At 37.8% G+C, this 20,664-nt stretch overlaps 1 protein-coding gene across 1 annotated transcript in view; it reads left to right on the top strand.

Moving 5' to 3' along the window:
- FAM171B (family with sequence similarity 171 member B) overlaps nt 1–20,664 on the top strand; it is a 777,296-nt gene that overhangs the window by 623,192 nt on the left and 133,440 nt on the right. The window contains exon 7 of the mRNA XM_044075125.1: nt 708–831. Within this exon, the coding sequence (XP_043931060.1) occupies nt 708–831 (124 nt within the window). The remainder of the gene's footprint in view (nt 1–707; nt 832–20,664) is intronic.

A 20,664-nucleotide genomic window follows, 5' to 3' on the forward strand; every position in this document is an offset into this window, starting at 1 on the left:
AAAGTATGAAGTACTGTCAAATTTTTCTAATGTATTTATGTATTTAGGGAGAAAGTGATAATCACAGTAAATAGTGCATGTAAGGAAAATGTGATTACAGAAACAGTTCTTATATTAGAGGATTGTGTCTGGGTCTTTGATCATAACCAAATGGATGTTGAGAAACTCACCTCAAGAGCAGAGTAAAACAATGCTTTTGCAGTTTTGAAAGCTATACCACACACACACACTGGTTCCACATAACTCTTTGCAGTACATGGATTGAGAGCTGTACTGTTTACCACTGGGTAGCTGACCAAAGCTCAGAACAGCAAGCTACCTAACCATTCTTTTCTCAGAGGTCATCCTTGTAAACAAGACTCTCTGCTATACTCTGCAGACTGTACATGGTAGTCTACAAAGCAACCAACAAGCGGTACCTCACTGGCCCCAATGCTTCTTCATAGTAAGCATCTTATGCTGATTTCCCTGAACCCCATAAACTTCCAGTACATGCCAACTTTACATGGTAAGAGAGTCGATAACTGTAACATGTTTAATACTATGTATTTCAGTCCTAACAGTGCCATGAACGTAAGAGTATGATCCAAACTTGTTAAGTAAAAAGCAAAAGCTTGATTAGTTCACTAATAATGTTTTTTTTTTCTTTTCAGTTATAAGGATTGGATTATTGGTCTTGAAATTTATATTTTTATCTTCTTTATTAGGTTTTGTTGGCCGCGTTATGTCTAAAGATCTCACAGCCTACCATACAGTACTGCTCTTGGCAATATTAGGGGGTACAGTGCTGATTATCTTTGGAGTTTTCTCTGTCCTTTTTTGCTACTGCAGGTAAGAAGCTATTCAAATTGCATATTTTTTATTGATTTCTGATATCATGTCCTTTAAATAACGTAGCACCAGAGAAAGGGGATCTTTTGAGCCTTTTGTTACAGTTGTAATGTGTAAGTGCCTTTTTAGTAATATGTGGTGATCATATTCATTAGACAAGACAGAGGCATGGAATGCACTCATTTTCTAATGATTTAAGCCTCTAGTACCTTATTTTCTTTTACTTATATTGTAGATGAATTTCTTTTTGATTAAATTAGAATGTAGTTTGTACCAGAAGTTATTTAGAGATGTATCTTCATATGTGGAGTTGTGAAGAAAGAAGGTGGGGAAGACAATATAATAAAGACTTCTAAGTACTTTAATGTGAAAAAATAGTCTTTATGGGTTGACTTTTGTTATGCCTACTGCTAAGAAAGGTTTGTCACCTTGACTGCAAAATGGTACCCGATTCTGTCTTATCCCACATGGGGTGAGTACTGTGTCCATATGCTACCTTCATTGGAGTATCTGAGTAGATTGCCCATGCATGGAACAAACTCCCCCTTAACATCCAAATCATTTCTAACATAAATCTCTTTAAATGAAAACTTAAAACTTTTCTTCTAAATGCCAGCACTTGTCACTGCAATGATCCTACTTAAATCCCACCTTACCACCTTACTACCTCTCACACTTTTAACACCCACCTATTGCAAGTGTCCTGTCTCATTTGCATCTCTTTCTCTTTTTGTTGATTAAAAAAATCTAACTTTTCTACTGCATGTTATGCACATTATTGTAATGTTTATGTACAATTCATTCTCAGGCCTTTTGTAAATTTCTAATTTTCTCATGTAAAGCACATTATTGTAATGTTTGCATGAAACTTCATTGTCAGATGTTTTTCTTTTTTGTAACTTTGTAATTACTGTCTGGAGCTTTTCTCCTCGGGTCTCCACTGAGCCACTGGCTCAGTTGGACTAACCCGGTTAACAAATGACAACCAAATAAATAAATAAATCAATATAAATAAGGAGTCTTCTCCTTTCTATATTGTCATCACAGGCCTAAAGCTTCCACTTACCTCACTTTCAAATAAAGCAATTCAATAATCTGCAGTTATATTATATTACATTATATTATATTGTATTATATATGCAAAGTGAGTTGAGTTAGGCCAAATTGTATTCACTGTAGAAGCCACTGGAAGAGGAATGAGTGAGCGTAGCTAAGTTTTGCATATATTCATAGAGCTCTGGGACCGAGGGAGTGGTGCAGTCTAGGTACAAAGCAATAAACTAACCATAGGGAATAGGAATCACATCATCTAAATACAGTGTAAGTTTCTTATCTCTGTCTCTATGGATAAATAGATAGACAAACAGCTAGACAGAGGAGGAAAATGCAGTGATGAAATTAAATCAGATCTAATCTTTAATCCTTAGGGATAGCCATTGTCCATGAATGTGGAATCTTACAAGATTGCTTACTATGTACATTGTACCCTACAAGCTATAATATCTTCAGGTTACAGCTTGCCATGTGTTTTTCTTGCATTTATCATTGCAGAGGCTATATTCTGTGCCATCATAAAAGGCATTGAACAAGACAAACAGCATTTTTAAAGTATTGCCATTCAACTTCATACTTGCTGCATCAATCAGAGTAGAAAATTGTCAATTTCTTTTAGAGTCAGGTGTAGGAATTGTGACTGTCTGTGAATACATTTGTGCTTTTTCAGATACATATATTGCACTGGAAGATAGGCAAGTAGTTTGTACAAGCAGACACAAGGAGTAACACAGTATCTGATATTCTATTTAACATGGCAGAAGAAGGTGCAGAGCATGGAGGATTAAGCCACCAAAAGCCAACATCAGCCACATTGTGATGTTTAGTAGGATCTTCTAGAATCACCATTATGTTGCTACAGTCATATCTTCAGGGCAGTACATTGTCCTGAGGTCCCTGAGGTAAATTGTTTTGGGATACATCTCTAGTTACGTATTATCCTTCAGAAAATAAGAGAAATGTTTAAGAGACCACAGTTTGAAGGCACATAATTATCAGCTCATGTGGGACATGAGAAAGCATTATTTCACTGAAAAAGTAGTAGATAATTAGAACAATCTTTACAAGAAGGTGGTAGGGTCCAAAAGGATAACAAAATTCCAAAAAGTATAAAAATGCATATTAACTCTAAAAGAAAACTCTTTCTAGAAGAAAAACAAAAAAGTGCTGATGGTTAAGTTGGACCTGAGCTTATGCAATAGATAGAAAACTGAGTAGACTTCTTATGCCATTAATTTGACATCTTCTGTACAAGATTTACATTTAAATATTCCTTTTTGACTGCCCGTATAGAGCAGACACCATCCTGAAGCCCAATGAAGTGTTTACTTCAGTTAGAGAAATTGAATGCAAAGATTTACAGAAGTGTTAATATTTCTTTTGGGTTCACACCATGACAGTAGACTAGTTAGGGCTGGACATTTATTGCTGTGTAGCAATCTGAAGGCAAATGGGAATTGACTGAATAAAACTTAATGTTAGAAATGTTATCTGTTTTAAATATGACAGGGTGGCGTGGTACAATGATGACTTGTGATATCAGGTTTGCTGCAAACTTGGCAACCCTATTATAAGTGCTTAGTTGAGTGTTAAGGTTTTAAGTACATTACATCATGTGCTACATTTTTTTAGTGTCTGGTTTCAGGAATTGTTTTAGTTTATACAGAGCACCTAATTTTCTGTGAGTGTTCTTGATAATTGTATTCATGTACTGTGTGAAAGAGAGCTCCTTCTCAATTATAACACCAAGGTATTTCCAGTTATCAGTGTTCTTTTTAACTGTGTTTACTTTTCACCAAGAATGAGTCTCTTCTTGTATAACCAGTTAGCAAATGAGCTGGAACCTGTCTGCAATTCAAAAAGAGTTTTCTTGGGAGTCTACACAGCAAGTGCATGCTGAATCTTCAACATATCATATTAGTAAAATGTGCATTACATGTTGATGGATTGTACTGGCACATATACATATATCTATATATTTATATATCTATTGTCCTCCCTCTCTCTCTCTAGATATATATATATATATATATATATATATATATATATGTGTGTGTGTGTGTGTGTGTATATATATATATATATATATATATATATATATATATATATATATACACACGTATACATATATATAGATAGATATAGATATATATGTACGCGTGCACACACACACACACACACATATATATATATATATATATATATATATATATATATAAACACACATACATCTATAGATACACACACACACACACACACACACATATATATATATATATATATATATATATATATATATATATATATATATGGCTCTGCTTCATTTGCCTGAAAGTCCTTAAAAGTCTACAGAAGGTATGTGATGGTGTAATTTCTCACCACGAGTTATTAGGGATGTGAGTCTAGTAGAATGTGTGTAAACTATATGTGGTGTGCTTGTCCTGGTCTTTCTGGTTATGCAACCACAGAGTTAGTATATATATATATATATATATATATATATATATATATATATATGGGAGTGGGGATTCAGGGAGGCTTGCTTCCCTGCAAAAACATTTTTATGGTATATTTGTGGTGGAGATGCTTTTCAGTCAAATGAGTTTTAGCATTTGGGTTTCAAGCAAATGAGCATTTAGGCAAATGAACTAGAACCACACACACACACACACATATATATATATATATATATATATATATATATATATATATATATGTGTGTGTGTGTGTGTGTGTATGTAGGTATATACTCATATATCTATCTGTCTATCTCTAGAATGAGGCCCAAGGAAAGAACCTTGTGCCATGGCTTTGTAAAGCTCATAAGGATTTGAATAAGCATTTTGCCAGGACATTACATGCTTTCTACTTGACAGATAGTTAGAAAAACATTTTAGAGTAGAAAATGCTCTGTTCATCTGGTATAAGCCACTGCACTATGATCTTGTGGCCAGTGAGATTGAAGGATTTTGAGAAGTATAATAAGAAAGCAGCGATATGCAGGCTTTTGTCAACATTGGTGATGTAGTCTAACAACTGCATGATTACTATATATGTATATCACCTAGTTTGAAGCTATGCTGTGTTTTTAAGCAATAATCCACAGCTGTATATAGGTGTATCAGGATTTACCCATAACTGGTGTGGTTTGATCACAAAGGCAAAGTCCAAGTGATTAAACAAAGTCAACCGCGGGTAAATCCTAATACACCCACAAACAGGAATGTATTATTGCTATTATACAATGACATTATTTAAGTAAGAAGTTGATTACCTTTCTTAAATAATGTCTTTGTATAAGGGCACTGTAGTGTTCCTCTGTGTTCTTCTTTCTTTACTAATGTACTACATATGCATATGGGACCTACATTCCTATGCTTACAAAGTACATCAGTGCAGTGCAGGAGAAGCAACAGGGAAAAGAGCATTTCCTTTGACTTTTTTACTGCCGATATTTTATAAAGGACGCTGCAGAAATAAAAGGAAGATCAGGTATGTTTCTGATTCTTTAGTTCTGCAGAATGTACCTGATTTTTCTTGTATTTTTCTTTGTCCTGTAAGCATATTACCAAGCATGCTCATTTTTGAATAGTAATGAGCCTTTTTTTGTATAACTGTATATATGTATTTTATGTCCCAGTAGGTATATTGAGAACTGTTTATGCATTATTTTTCTTGTCTCTTATTGCTTCAGGCCTTGATGTTTGGTCGTGGACTTAATATGCTAATAGGATGGTAATTTTCTACTTTTTTGCATTTTTCCACCTTTGAAAAGAGAAGAAATTTTTGTGTACGTCATATGTGTGATATAATCTACTTCCTAATACATCTGTTTGCTATCATAGGTATAGATAGTACAATGAAATGTACCTCTCAACCTCTTAGAACAAGAAATCTAGACAAAGCCATAAATAATGGGGGCAAAGACTCAAAAATAGGTATGATTTTTAAATATTGCTTTTACAACCATAGAATGATAATAGGCTATCAGGTTTTGCATTAGCATGAATTTTCTGACGGATATGAAGTCTGAAACTTAATTATCTGCCATTATTTTCTGACTTCAGTCTTTAATTGCCAGAAAACCACAATTTTATGAAAAACGGATCAAAAATATAAGGCAAAAATCTGGATATTCTGTGAAAATCTGTGCAGTTGAGAGGTATGCAATGAAATCAACTATTGATCTAAGAAATGCAGGTAGAAGTCTAATTAATTGTCACTAAGCAATGCCCTTACATTTTTCTAAGAAGGCTTGACACAGTAGAAACATTTGTTAGAGCAAAGGGAAAAATCCCTACTTTTGTTGATTGGATTGCTCGCTTGTCCTCCTTGATTTGTGATGTTTGTTGATAGCTTTTTGTGGTGGCAAAAAACAGTCTTTAAATTCTTTTATTTATTTATTTGTTAATATCGTAAGTGGGCTGGTCAACTGACCTCTTTCAGCGATAACCCAAGCTTAGGGTAGAATAAAAAAACTGTCACAGTACTGCTGAATGGTTACAAATACTAATTCTCAGTCCAAGCTTTTATTAAGACATTGTAGTACAACAGAGAAACAGTACATGAGCAAACTGTGAAACAACAGAAATCTATCTAAAGCAAATTAATCTGCACCATAAACAACAAAATACAGTACATGATGGTGCACAATGTAGGACAAAATAAATTGCATTATAAGCAACATGTACATGGTTTCAGTATAGCAGAGATATATCACATACTGAAAGTATTTACAACCTAGCATACAACCAGGAAAAGCCGAAAGACAAGCAACAACATACAATGAATACAGTACTTATTTACATAACTACATATGTCTTGTTTTTTTTTTTTTATTGTTTGACATATATCTTTTTGCTACATATTTGCAAATATACAGAGTTTATTTTCTCTTTTTCTGCCTCTCTTGAGTTGTTTGATCAGTGTGATAGAAGTTTAGAGTTATATATACCTAGGCCTGGTACTGTTTAATTTCTCCAAATGTTTCTTTTTCTAATAGCTGGATAGGAATGGACCCCATTCCTAAGTCAGAGAAGATGAAAGTTCTTAAAAATTATTATTGCTTCAGTTCTTGACATTTTCCAGGATTGTTTTTCTTAGCACCTTTAATGTACCATAACTGCCTCCTTCTGTAGTTCATATAGTGTTATCAATATTGGGAACCTGCGTAAGTGTTTTTGAAAATGCTTTATTTTTATTAGCTGTGTTCCTCTTTCTACTAGACTACAATGTTTTATTCATTGTCCTTGAAACATGCATATTCCTGCTCTTTACTGAAAACTTATTTTAGTTTAGTTTTGAAAGTTCTGATAGTTGTTTCAGTTCTGAAGCTAACTGGACCTGTTTTGCAAAATGTTCTTTTTCCAGTTGCAGAACCAAATAGGGGTCTGAGTAACTCAGGAATATTGCCATTGTTGCTTGTGAGGAGGTATTTAGAGATGCACGCTGCAGTAACATTCCACCATCACTGCATGTTATGTAAGACAAAAAAGAGTCTTCCAAAAAATGTTGACTTCCTCTTTAAAGCTTTACAGACCTTTTCCAGAAATGTATGACTTTTTGGACAATCATTTGACATTTGTTTCACAGAGCATTCTAGGTATCTCTGTTGTTCCCATCACTGATGGATTTATGTGTTTTCCCCTATCTTGACTGTAGCTGTCATGACCTCCCAGACTTCATTTGTAGTCCATGGTGAGCCGTTGCTTATGATTATAATTTGTCTGGGAGGTATAAATCTTTCTAGAATTCTTACTACTACATATCTAGAAAAATCAAGATCAGTATTAATATTACATGGATAGTGGATGTAAGATGAATTTATGGCATTTAGGATTTCAACCATACTTTCAACAGGAATCTTCTTGAGGCTTCTTACTGTAGCTGTCTTAGAAGTATATGACAGTCAAACACATTTCCAATTTATGAATGTGAATAAGTGGTTGGTCATAAACTTCATTATTAGCTAGGGTGATATTAGTAATTGTACTTTCAGAATTTCCAGTTAAAATACAGTCAGTTGTACTTTCTACCTGTTCTGTTATCAGCTACAGTCATTACAGTTATCAAGTTTTGTGAAGCCCAATGTGATGCAGTCTCTAATTACTTTATTAGAGCTTGTTTGCTCCGACTGGATGATAAAGGTCACCTGGAAGCAGCAGTTCACTAGATGAGTGAACAACGTCATACCATATAATGGTGATGAGAACTAGTTTTGTGACTGTGTATGCTATGATATAGATGCATCCTACAGTTGGATGTTTTAAACCACCTGTTTGGATCGTTACAAGAATGTTTCTTTTTAGGGCATTTCTGATTATCATGTATCCATTAATGTGATTCTAATGGTATCATTTATGAGCAGTGCCACACTGCCTGCTTGTTTACCTATTCTATCCTTTCTGTATGTAGAAAGGGGCACAGGAAAATAATTTTCTTGGGTGGCGAAAGCCAGGGTACATTTTTTGGCTAGGCTTGTATGGGCCCTAGGGCCGATAGCCTGGTACCTACCTATGAACCTATGTAGTGTGTACGGGGCTGTGTCTTATTCATTACCAAAGGTGTGTGGCTGGACAGATGTTAGCCAGGCTTGGAAGTCAGGAATTTTATTATAGATGCTTCTAGTATTTAGGTGCACTATTTTTAGACCTTTTATTGAGGGTAAATCAGTTTACGATCCAAGTGGTGTTAACAGTATTTTAATGCAGGACTGCTGGATTGGCCTCATTTGCTCCAGACAGTACATTTTTGAGCAAATTCTAGTGTGGTGCAGGGATCTTTTTAGTGTATGATGGATGAAGTGGTCACTTATGTGACCATCACTGAGTGTGGAAATGCACTTTTTTCAGATGAGGTTGCTGCAAGAGAAATGTCCTTTTCTGTCAGGTACAGTACACTCAGATTTGATTAGATGTAGTTAACAGGGTGCATAGAGCAAAGCCACCTACATAACAGTTGCTGAGGGCTTTATCTCTGACACAAAAGAAGGATTTGAATCCCACCATGAATGTTTGTATTTCAAATGGAGGTAGAATCTGGAATCTAGATGCATGTAGTTTTGATATTAAAGCCTTGCTAGTGTATGTTTTAGCTTGATGACAACAATGTGATGTCCTTTTAAACACTTTAGATTAATAACATCACTCAGACACACACCACACACACACACACACACACACACACACACACACACACACACACACACACACACACACAGAAAGAAAGAAAAATAATTTAATAACCTTCACTTATTCTTTCCATTTAAAAGTATCCACCTTTCTTTTCTAAGTCACATCCTGTCATAACTGAATGTGCAAACAACACAGCCATTGAATGGCTATGAAAATTCACATTTATAGCTGTGATTGCGGAAAGAGAGAACAGAATGTGTTGATTAAATGGGAGAGGGAATAACAGCTATAGAGATAGGTAACAAGTCCGATAATAAAAAAGCAAGAAATTCGTCACTGTTATTTGTTAAAAAAAAATCTTAACACTGGATAGCAGCATGTAAGTAACAAAATGAAAGCTTGTATTTGTTTCATGAGCTATTTTGTGAAACTTGCGTTTGAAACATTGGAGTTCTAAGTCACTGATTAGAGGACACTGGTCTGAAAGAAAAGACAGAGCATACTACTATGCATTGAAATTAAAAAGTAAACCATAGATAAAATAAACTTTGGTAAAATGGGAAAAAAGAATGTCAGAATTGTCACTACCTTCTCTTTTGTGAGTAGAATGGAATAGAAAAAGTAAGTTACTTAGAATGACACATTGCTATTACCGCATAACAAAAAATAGAGGCATAATCAAAGCACATAAGTTTGTCCTTTAGCTTTTGTCACAAAAATTTTTTCAGCAGTTCCTGTGTTATGAAGGACTTTTTAATATTAAATGTTAATGGGGAGTTTTTGTACCATAAAAATATTTTTTGCTGAGTATGACATTTTAACCAACCACTATTAATCACCACTGGTTGCTGCTACCCCTAGTGGTGATGGATTTATTTGCAGTCTACATGTTCACGCTGTTATTGTCTGGATTTCATTCTGAATGGATGGAAAAACTCCACTCCCTAGAAGCTCTCTTTAGCCTAGAGAATGCTGACATCTGTGCGGTCACTAAGACATGGTTTAAAGCCACGGAGAGCACACCAACAGTGCAAGGTTATAGTGCCTTCCACACATTTAGGCCAGCTACTTCACAGGCAGGGACTAAAGGTGGAGTTGTCTCAATTTACATAAAAAATAAATGAACTTCAAGGCTGGTCAAATGAGACAATGCACTTGAGCTGCTCCATGTTCAAATCAGCACAGGCAAAATCCAATACCACTTCTTTGCGAGCTATAACCCCCCCCCCCCGCTATGACCCAGGAAACCCATACCATGTATTTAAACTTATTAGAAACACTAACTATCCAACCAAATACCATATTCATGGGTGAATTTAATTACCCCACTATTAACTGGGAATCCTATACAACATCAAACATACATGCACAGAGATTCCTGGATTTTGTAAACACAAACTGCCTGGACCAGATAGTCAATACACCAACCAGGGGTGCAACCATACTGGATCTGGTTCTCACTAATATGGGAGACTGCTGCACACCCCCTACTGTAATGCCTTCCCTGGTAAGGTCAGACCACAAAATGGTCTCCTTTTAAGTAAAGATAAAACCTGGAGCCCCAGCTAAACCTGGAATATTCAGGAACTATTCTAAGGCTAACCTCCTGCTATTAAGTGAGAACCTGGCAAAATTTCAAGCCTCCATAAACCCTGAGAACACTGCTGCCTATGCAGAGCTGTTCACAGAAACCCTGGAGAAGCATGTTAATAGTTGCATAGAGGCAGCTGTACCCACCAGGAAGTAATACCGAGCTAACTCAAACATTATACCATGATCCCCCCAGAAAATTGGCCAGCTGATTATTGGTAAGTAAAGGTCATCGAGTTATAAGGTCGAAAAAGTTCCGATTCGGACGGTTACGTCTAGTTGTCTTTTTTTTTTTAACACTGTTTAAGCTAGGTATGTGCAATTATATATGGCGTGAACAAAGAAGACTTAAGACAACATTTGTTTATTCTCGCTTTTAAACCCATTTATAAATAACATTTTAAAAGGAAGAAATCAAAGCTTAAAGCTGGAGAAAGCAAGATCAAGATATCTTTTTTGTTAGATGAGGCTGTTAAATGGGTTTAACATGGCAAGCTGTTTGTTTTTAAGTTGTTTTTAATTTGTGTCTAAAACCTTTCTAACATGTTAACCTTAATGAACTAAAAATTTCTTGAGATCTTGCTTTCCTCACTTGTTTGATGTAGCATGGACGCCGTAGCGCGCCGGCGAGTACATCAGAACTCAGAAGATGCCAGACATCTGCGCAGCGCGAGGGGCAGTATAGCATTATTATATTAGCATTAAGTAAAAAAAGTTAATTTTCTTTAGTATAATAATAATATATAGCAATAACCACTTCTGGTGGTGGTTAATGTTATTTCACAGTTGGTTTGGCTTGGGCCGCGACTCGGGAACCGCACCAAACCGGGTATGGGTAGCATTACCTACACCCAGCGCGCGGTTATTGCTATAAATAAACCACTCTTGTGGAATCTCGAAATCAGTATGCTGTATAACAAGAAGAAGAAAAGCATGGCAAAAATTAGGAGATGCAGCACCCAGCAGGATAAAAGCACTCTAATCAAACTAAACAAACAACTCAGAGGACAATAAAGTCTACCAAAGCCAAATGTGAGGTAAGTTTTGGCCTCCCAGGCCTAGGACAACCACAAAGCATTCTTTAGCTATGTATATAACCTCAAAGGCAATACACAATTGTGTGCAGAGCTAATTGTAAATGGAGCCACCTATACTGAGCCAGAAGACATAGCAAACCTCCTGGCTGATAAATTCATCTCCCAACTTTTCCCCTCTCTTCCCCTCAACCTTCCCTCAGGAAATATCATCAAATGTAACTCCCCCTACTATCAATAGAGAACAGGTCCTTAATGCTCTCTATAAGACTAAGAACACTGTATAAATGAGCCCAGACAGTATCCCAGGATGCCTTCTAAATACCATGAAACATGACCTATCAGGGCCTCTGAAATTACTATTTAACTGTAGCCTCCAAACAGCCTTCATGCCTCATGAATGGAGAAAGGCAACAGTCATCCCTCTGCACAAAGGTGGGACATCTACAGACCATGAAAACTACAGACCCATAAGTCTCACTAGTCATATGTAAAGTCATGGAAAGAATTATAATGGGGATGATCAGTAGAGGTATGGTAAACCTTCAGACACTGGACCCAACCCAGTTTGGTTTCGTCAAGGGCAGATTATGCCTTCTCAACCTAGTGGACTTCTTTGAGAAAATCACCAAAGCAATGGATGAGGGCACAATTGTTCACACTGCCTACCTTGAGCTGGCCAAGACATTTGACACAATACCCCACATGGGCATTGTTGAAAAACTCGAGAGGTTAGGTACAAACTCGTACGTCACCTGGTGGATAGCCAACTGGCTCACAGACAGGACCCAGGACGTTAGAATTGTGGAGTCCACCTGTACAAAAAGGCCAGTCACAAGTGGAGTCCCTCAGGGATTAGTCCTTCGACCTCTCCTTTTTGGCATTTACTTCTCAGAAGTCAAAGCCAATGTCAGTGGTCTCTGGCTGACTAAATTTGCAAATTATTTCAAATTAGGAGCTGTCATTGAATCTCACACTGACATAAATGTTCTCCAGGAGGGGCTGATACAGACAAACAACTGGTGTCAGAGCCATATACTAAAACTAAATGCCAAGAAATGAATAATAGTATCCTTTGGGAAGTCATCCATCCCTGGTAACTATCATATTGACAACACACCCCTTAGAGTTGACCCAGTATTCAGAGTCTTAGGGACACACATAGATAGTAATCTAGCCTTTGACCAACACATGTTTACAATTGTGAGGAAATCATTCTATGTTGCGCAACTTATAAATAAAATCCAAGGAAGTCATTGTTCCACTGTATTCAGCATTCATCAGAACTATTATTGAGTACAATTCCCTCCTTGGTATGTACCTAACCAGGCATATGCAACAATTGGAATGTCCACAGAGGTTCCTCACTAAAAGAATACAGGGCATAAGTAAAATGTTCTATACAGACTGCCTCAAGGCCCTGTCCCTGTATTCTGTCTCCTACAGGCTTTTGAGGGGAGATCTATGCCTGGCATACAGGGCACTGACGTACCCCACTCTGATGGACCTCCTGCATATCCACAAAACAAACAGCACCAGAATTACCCATTCTAAAGACTTAAACCTTACCTGTGATATAAATGTTCCCTATTATATGATCGAAGACGCATTCTTTCGAATGCATCTTGACTGAACTTGAAAGCACGAAACAGCAAAATACCAAAATGGCATATAAGCAAATTCTTTCCCTGGGAAAGAAATTGCTTGGCTGCCTTCGTTATTTTGCCATTTTCGTCACTGTAGTGCGTTCTTGGAGTTGGCATATTTAAATGGGGGGGCACAGCCCCCCACGTCAGGGTGTGTGAGAGCAAAGCCCTCCCACGATATGTAATGTTTTAAAGTTTTTTTTTTCTTTTTTGGAACAGCTTTTTTTTTTTCCCTGGGAAAAAAATCACTGTTCTAAGTGTTCAGGATTGTAAGCTTTCACTTACATGAGGTCGATAAATCAGTGTTCGCTGATTTAATATAGTCCCGATATAAATATAACCTGCTGGAGAGATAGGTATGTATCCCAGAGACTACCCTGTCTATGGAATAGGCTCTCCATCCATGTGAAGCAGAGTTCCTCCCTAACCCAATTCAAATGCAACTTGGACAATTGGATGAGAAACCGGAAATTCATCCCTGGTTTGGCACCTTTGTCTCTAATGGACACAGGTAACCTCTAAATCGTTTATCTCCCAGGCCCATGCTTAAACTTATCAAGGGTATCAGAACTTGTCAGATATTTGGGATGCATGGCTAGGCTTAAAAAGGCCCTTGTGGTTGTTAGCCTAGTAAACACCTATGAACCTATGAGTAGTTGAATTGGTGTCCTTTTAAATTTAGTAGTGGGTGAGTATGCAGTGTGTGTGTGTGTGTGTGTGTGTGTGTGTGTGTGTGTGTGTGTGTGTGTGTGTGTGTGTGTGTGTGTATGTGTGTGTGTCCTTTGATGGACTGGCATCATACCAAGTACTGCTTCTCTGCTTTATGCCACTGCTTGTTGGTATATTCTCCAATTCCTCTAAACTCCAACAACCTTGTTAAGATACAAAAGGTATCAAAAAGTAAACAATTGAAACTGCACCCACTTTTTCGATAATCACTCTAAAAGGATACTAAACCTAAAGATCAAGAATTGTATTCTCATACTTGGTGTTTTTTAAGTAAACTACCATTTCCTGGAGTAGGAACTTTTTTTTTCAAACACCTTTATTGAATTTATCACTTGTGACATAGGCAAATGTACATTCATATAAAAGTATTCAAACTATTTTAATGTAACAAACATTATACTTCAAATATATAACCTAAGCAATATTACATAAATTATTCAATTCCTGCTTTTTTAAACAAGAAACATCTTCATTAAACCATCACATACTACATGGGCAATCATGCATTTATATAAATGAAATCAAAGCACACCAACACAATCCTAGTCAAAGAATTTTACATCACAAACCATACTGACATTCCCAGTTGCAAACATTATATATAATTGTAATCTACCTAATTTTTCTCACTCAGACATTAAATCGCTCATTTAACTCCTGCCGCCTTTTAAGCCTCATTCCTCCCTTGTATGTATTGTTCCCACAATTCCCATTTTTTTTCCATGTAGTTTGCTCCTACTCTTGTCTAAAGATCTTAACTCCAGTTGTCTTTGGAATAAAATGTGTTGAACAGTAGCCTTATACTTTATAATCTGTTATTTTCATGTTTCATTGTGACTGTACTGAGTATCTCATGTACTCTGTATAAAGAAAGTGGGATTACTTCATAAAAGTCTACTTATAAATGTTAAAATTATGTTGCATTATTACATTCATTTTTTGTGATATAGGCTTCGTGCATTGGTGTTGACCATTGCTTTTGAGACAATGAGATCTGGATGACTTATGTGATCTTGGTGGTGCTTATTCTGTGTTTTAAGAACTTCAGTGACTCCAGTGTCAAAAAGAGCCAACATTTTATACTTGTATATCTTGAAATGAGTGCGGGATATTGACACAAAATAATGTCAACTCTGGTTTAGGATAGTTGTGAAAGTTCAAGACCTTCTGTTAGAGACATAGGTGGGGAGAGGAGGTACCAGGCTCCTAAACAACCTGCTCTTAGGCTGAAAGCTGTAATTTACCAGGCACTAAGCACTGAATTTTTATAAGCTTGAGAAAAAACTAAAGAGGACTTTGAACTGAACTGATACAAGTGTTGCTGCGGCATGTGCTTCTGTCCACACATTTTGTGTATTACAAATTATATATGATTTCTAGAGGCAGGACCAGAGCTGTAGCAAATGTTGTCGACACACCGGGCATTGCTGCTAGTTGGCACCCCCAGACTGATGCTAAGGACTGAAAAGATGTCCTCCCCAAAGCTAATTACCAAAATGAGTCCTTTCATAGTTATGGCATTTAAGTTAACAGTAAAAGTCTACAATATAAGAAAAGAGCTATTATTGTCATTAATTCAGTGAATTTCTAGTCTATGGAGTAAGCTATAACCACAGATCAAACAAAGTATTACTTTGGCTACCTTTAAGGCAGGTCTTGATGAAAGCAATGTGTACTCTGACAAAAACTGACAATCATTCTATTACTGGGTGTGTAGCATGCACATCCATTCCTTTCTTATTATGACTTACTGCATATATCTTGCATCATTTTGTACAGTACTCACCATAACTGATTCATAGTTAAATTCTGTATATATCCATGTTCCTCCATGAGTGTAGTATCACATAGATGTTCGCAAGGTTGGGGTCCTTTTCAAGTTTGCAGTACACTTGGAACATAAGGCTTACTGATCTGCGGTGATCAAAAGAACCATATTGTTAGTATCACTTAATATTTTTCTTATGTTGGTAGTTTTTTGGGATCCTTTTCCTGATTAGCTACCAGCTTGTGAAGTAAGTTGTATCCATCCATCCATCCTCAACCCCTTTTCCCATTTTGCACATGGGGTTGGGGTGTCACTTCTGCAGTGACAATCATCTCGAGCCAAGGTTTACACCACCTGGTGACTAGCCCTGCCACACTAGTTCATTCACACCACTCATGCACACACTCTCACCTACGACCATTTTAGAGTGTCCTGTGTCACAGTTATATTTACTATTACTTGTTGCTAATGTCAGCTGATCTTTTAGGTTCCACTAGGCTTTCATGTTCCATGCCAGCAAAGCATTGCAATTTACTTCCTGATGTATGAAATATGAAGCCTAATGGCAAGGTACTTGTTTGTCTATCCTGTTTATCATGTAACCTGACTTTTGGAGTAGGTATTGTCCTCTGAGAGAATTATCTGGAAAGTTGACTTTTGTGAGAGAAATGTAGCGCAGTCTCAAAGATTAAGAGATCATGACAAATGAATTCCATTTGGTTAGAATAAATGACCTGAGTTCTGTCTCTTCTTCCTTTGTGATGAGCTCAGGGTCCTTCCAGTAGATGGGTGTCCTCTAAACTGGATTCTATGGCACTGATACACCAGGTGATTAGGCATGTATGATTCTGGTCTTTGGGTCATCTACTTTTGGTGCATAACACAGCTGATTGTACGTCACATTGTTTCCTATTTTCAGACAGTTGATGGAGAACAGTGTGCCACAGCTGTAAGTTCAGGCAACAGCTTCTCCAGCAAGCTGGGCAGTTTTATTGTAGCATTTTAGAGGCAGAGTTAAGGTGCATAGTAGACAAATTAATCCTGCCATAGAATAGCTGAAGTAAAAGGACATTGTCTGCATCTTGCAGTGTCAGTAAGCACGTTTCATTGTCACACAAAATGCATAGAGGTGTTTATTTTCTTTGACAGCAGTTCACAGGAAGTAGCTGGTATGGTATAATTAAGCAATAACCCACGTCTGGGTGTGGGTAATACTTGATTTACCCACGGTCGGTGTGGTTTGGTCAGGAGGGCGAAGCCTGAGTGGTCAAACAAAGACAACAGTGGGTAAATCTAGCATTACCCACACCCAGACATGGGTTATTGCTTTTATACAATGACATTATTTAAGAAAAAAGAAATACGTACTTTTCTTAAATAACGCCTTTGTATAATACCTGCGTGGTGCCCTTCTGCTGTTTTCCTCTATCCTGGGGCTTTTTCTGATGTACTGTGCATGCGTATGCTTACGCAGTACATCAGAGATGTGTTGAGGAAGCAACGGAGAAAGGAAGATGTTTAACATAACGAGATATCATTAAAAAAAGCAGTGGAGAAATGAAGATCTCCATTGCTTTTTTTTAAGATATCTCGCTGTGTTAAACATATAACATAGTGAGATTACAGCAACGGAGATCTTCCGTTCTCCGTTGCTACCTAACATAAACAAAACAAAATTCAAGACTTATACTAATGGAAAAGGTCCGGGCGACCGAACCTTTTTGCATTAGTATAAGTCGGATTTACAACAGGCACACTGATTGGGCTGGCCAATCAGCATGCACGTTTTGGAATACTAATCGGCAGTCATTGTATAATATGCCTTCCTCCATATAAAACCAAATGTAATTCATTGTATGCATAGTTGTTATGTTGGCATCTCTTGAGCACCTGAGAAGTATGAAATCAGAGTAGTCGGGGGGGGGGGAGGATTTTCCAGCAAACATGATAACACTGGTTTTGCTAGCATTTATGATGCATTAGTTATTGGAAATCAGTGCTCCCAAATTTGTAAAATCTGTGGTAGATTAATGTTTACCTCATTACCACATGTGCTGATGACCTAAGGCTTGCAACGTGATTGTGGACATGCCACATAGTGGTGCTGCATTTCATTTACAAAGCTGTTGAAAAGGAGTAGAACCAGCAGTGACTCTTAAGAGATGCCAGGCTTAACATTCCTGGGATTAAAGAGAGCAGATTTCAATTTTCACATCTGTTGTTTCCTTCTTAGGTAACCTTAAGACCACTGTAATACCTATGTGAACAGAGCAGGTTGGGGAGTTCACTGAGCATTTTGAAGTGGTTGCAAATCCTTTGTCAAAGATGAGGACTCTCAAATTTAGTTCATGTCTTCAGATTTCCATGTGTGACTGTAACTAAAGTTGTATCCATGCTGTTCCCCTACCTGACACTGTGCTGTGCATCCTGGTGTAAATTACCTGACACTGTGCTGTGTATCCTGGTGTGAATTACCTGACACTGTGCTGTGCATCCTGGTGTGAATTACCTGACACTGTGCTGTGTATCCTGGTGTGAATTACCTGACACTGTGCTGTGTATCCTGGTGTAAATTACCTGACACTGTGCTGTGTATCCTGGTGTGAATTACCTGACACTGTGCTGTGTAATCCTGGTGTGAATTACCTGACACTGTGCTGTGTAATCCTGGTGTGAATTACCTGACACTGTGCTGTGTATCCTGGTGTAAATTACCTGACACTGTGCTGTGTATCCTGGTGTAAATTACCTGACACTGTGCTGTGTATCCTGGTGTAAATTACCTGACACTGTGCTGTGTATCCTGGTGTGAATTACCTGACACTGTGCTGTGTATCCTGGTGTGAATTACCTGACACTGTGCTGTGTATCCTGGTGTGAATTACCTGACACTGTGCTGTGTATCCTGGTGTAAATTACCTGACACTGTGCTGTGTATCCTGGTGTAAATTACCTGACACTGTGCTGTGTATCCTGGTGTAAATTATCTGGCACTGCGCTGTGTATCCTGGTGTAAATTACCTGACACTGTGCTGTGTATCCTGATGTGAATTACCTGACACTGTGCTGTGCATCCTGGTGTAAATTACCTGACACTGTGCTGTGAATCCTGGTGTGAATTACCTGACACTGTGCTGTGTATCCTGGTGTAAATTACCTTACATTGTGTTGTGTATCCTGGTGTGAATTACCCGACACTGTGCTGTGTATCTTGGTGTAAATTACCTGACACTGTTATGCATATCCTGGTGTGAATTACCTGACACTGTGCTGTGTATCCTGGTGTAAATTACCTGACACTGTGCTGTGTAATCCTGGTGTGAATTACCTGACACTGTGCTGTGTATCCTGGTGTGAATTGCCTGACACTATGCTGTGTATCCTGGTGTAAATTACCTAACACTGTGCTGTGTAATCCTGGTGTGAATTACCTTACACTGTGCTGTGTAAACCTGGTGTGAATTACCTGACACTGTGCTGTGTATCCTGGTGTAAATTACCTGACACTGCGCTGTGTATCCTTGTGTAAATTACCTGACACTGTGCTGTGTATCCTGGTGTGAATTACCTGACACTGTGCTGTGCATCCTGGTGTAAATTACCTGACACTGTGCTGTGTAGTCCTGGTGTGAATTACCTGACACTGTGCTGTGTATCCTGGTGTAAATTACCTGACACTGTGCTGTGTAATCCTGGTGTGAATTACCTGACACTGTGCTGTGTATCCTGGTGTGAATTACCTGACACTGTGCTGGGTATCCTGGTGTGAATTACCTGACACTGTGCTGTGTATCCTGGTGTAAATTACCTGACACTGCGCTGTGTATCCTGGTGTAAATTACCTGACACTGTGCTGTGTATCCTGGTGTGAATTACCTGACACTGTGCTGTGCATCCTGGTGTAAATTACCTGACACTGCGCTGTGTATCCTGGTGTAAATTGCCTGACACTGCGCTGTGTATCCTGGTGTAAATTACCTGACACTGCGCTGTGTATCCTGGTGTAAATTACCTGACACTGCGCTGTGTATCCTGGTGTAAATTACCTGACACTGTGCTGTGTATCCTGGTGTGAATTACTTGACACTGTGCTGTGCATCCTGGTGTAAATTACCTGACACTGTGCTGTGTAATCCTGGTGTGAATTACCTGACACTGTGCTGTGTATCCTGGTGTAAATTACCTTACATTGTGCTGTGTATCCAGGTGTGAATTACTGGAGTCAAGATAGGTGATAAGCTGCTTCTGTAATCATTATTATCATCATCCTCAACCTCCTATTTCCCATTGTCTACATGGGATCAGGATGTTGTGTCAACTGTAGCCAGCTCTCTCTCGATTCAATGGCACTCTCCTAACTTCTTCAGCACTCATGCCTGGCTGTCAGAGATCTTAAGTAACACAGTCCATCCACCTTTTTATTGGACACCCTCATTTCCTCATGCCTTCTTCTTGTCTGTCTCAAATCTTCTTCACTAGATTGTCTTCTGATTTTCTGCACATGTTCCCAAACCACCATAATCTATTCTGTTTCACATTTTCTGCTATTGAAGCTACTTTGGCTTCTGCTCTTATGTCCTCATTTCTTCATCTGTCCTACACTGTGCAACCTACCACCCATCTCAGGCACTTCATCTTAATCACCTCTAGCTTCCTCAGCTGCCCATGTTTCTGTACTATATAGAAGTACTGGTCACACCACTGTTTGTATACCTTACTTTTCAGCTTCTTTGGCACTCTTCTATAATACACTATACCTGATACTTTATGCTGGTTGATATCAGTAAAGTTGTAGAGATAATTGTAGTTAAACTATTATCCACTTAAATGAGAACTGCATCTTTTGTAGCTCATTTTATACTAAGGGCATGTGTAGTCAC

Source organism: Protopterus annectens, chromosome 6.part0 (assembly GCF_019279795.1).
Source record: "Protopterus annectens isolate FY-2018-M chromosome 6.part0, PAN1.0, whole genome shotgun sequence".
Classification (NCBI taxonomy): Eukaryota; Metazoa; Chordata; order Ceratodontiformes; family Protopteridae; genus Protopterus; species Protopterus annectens.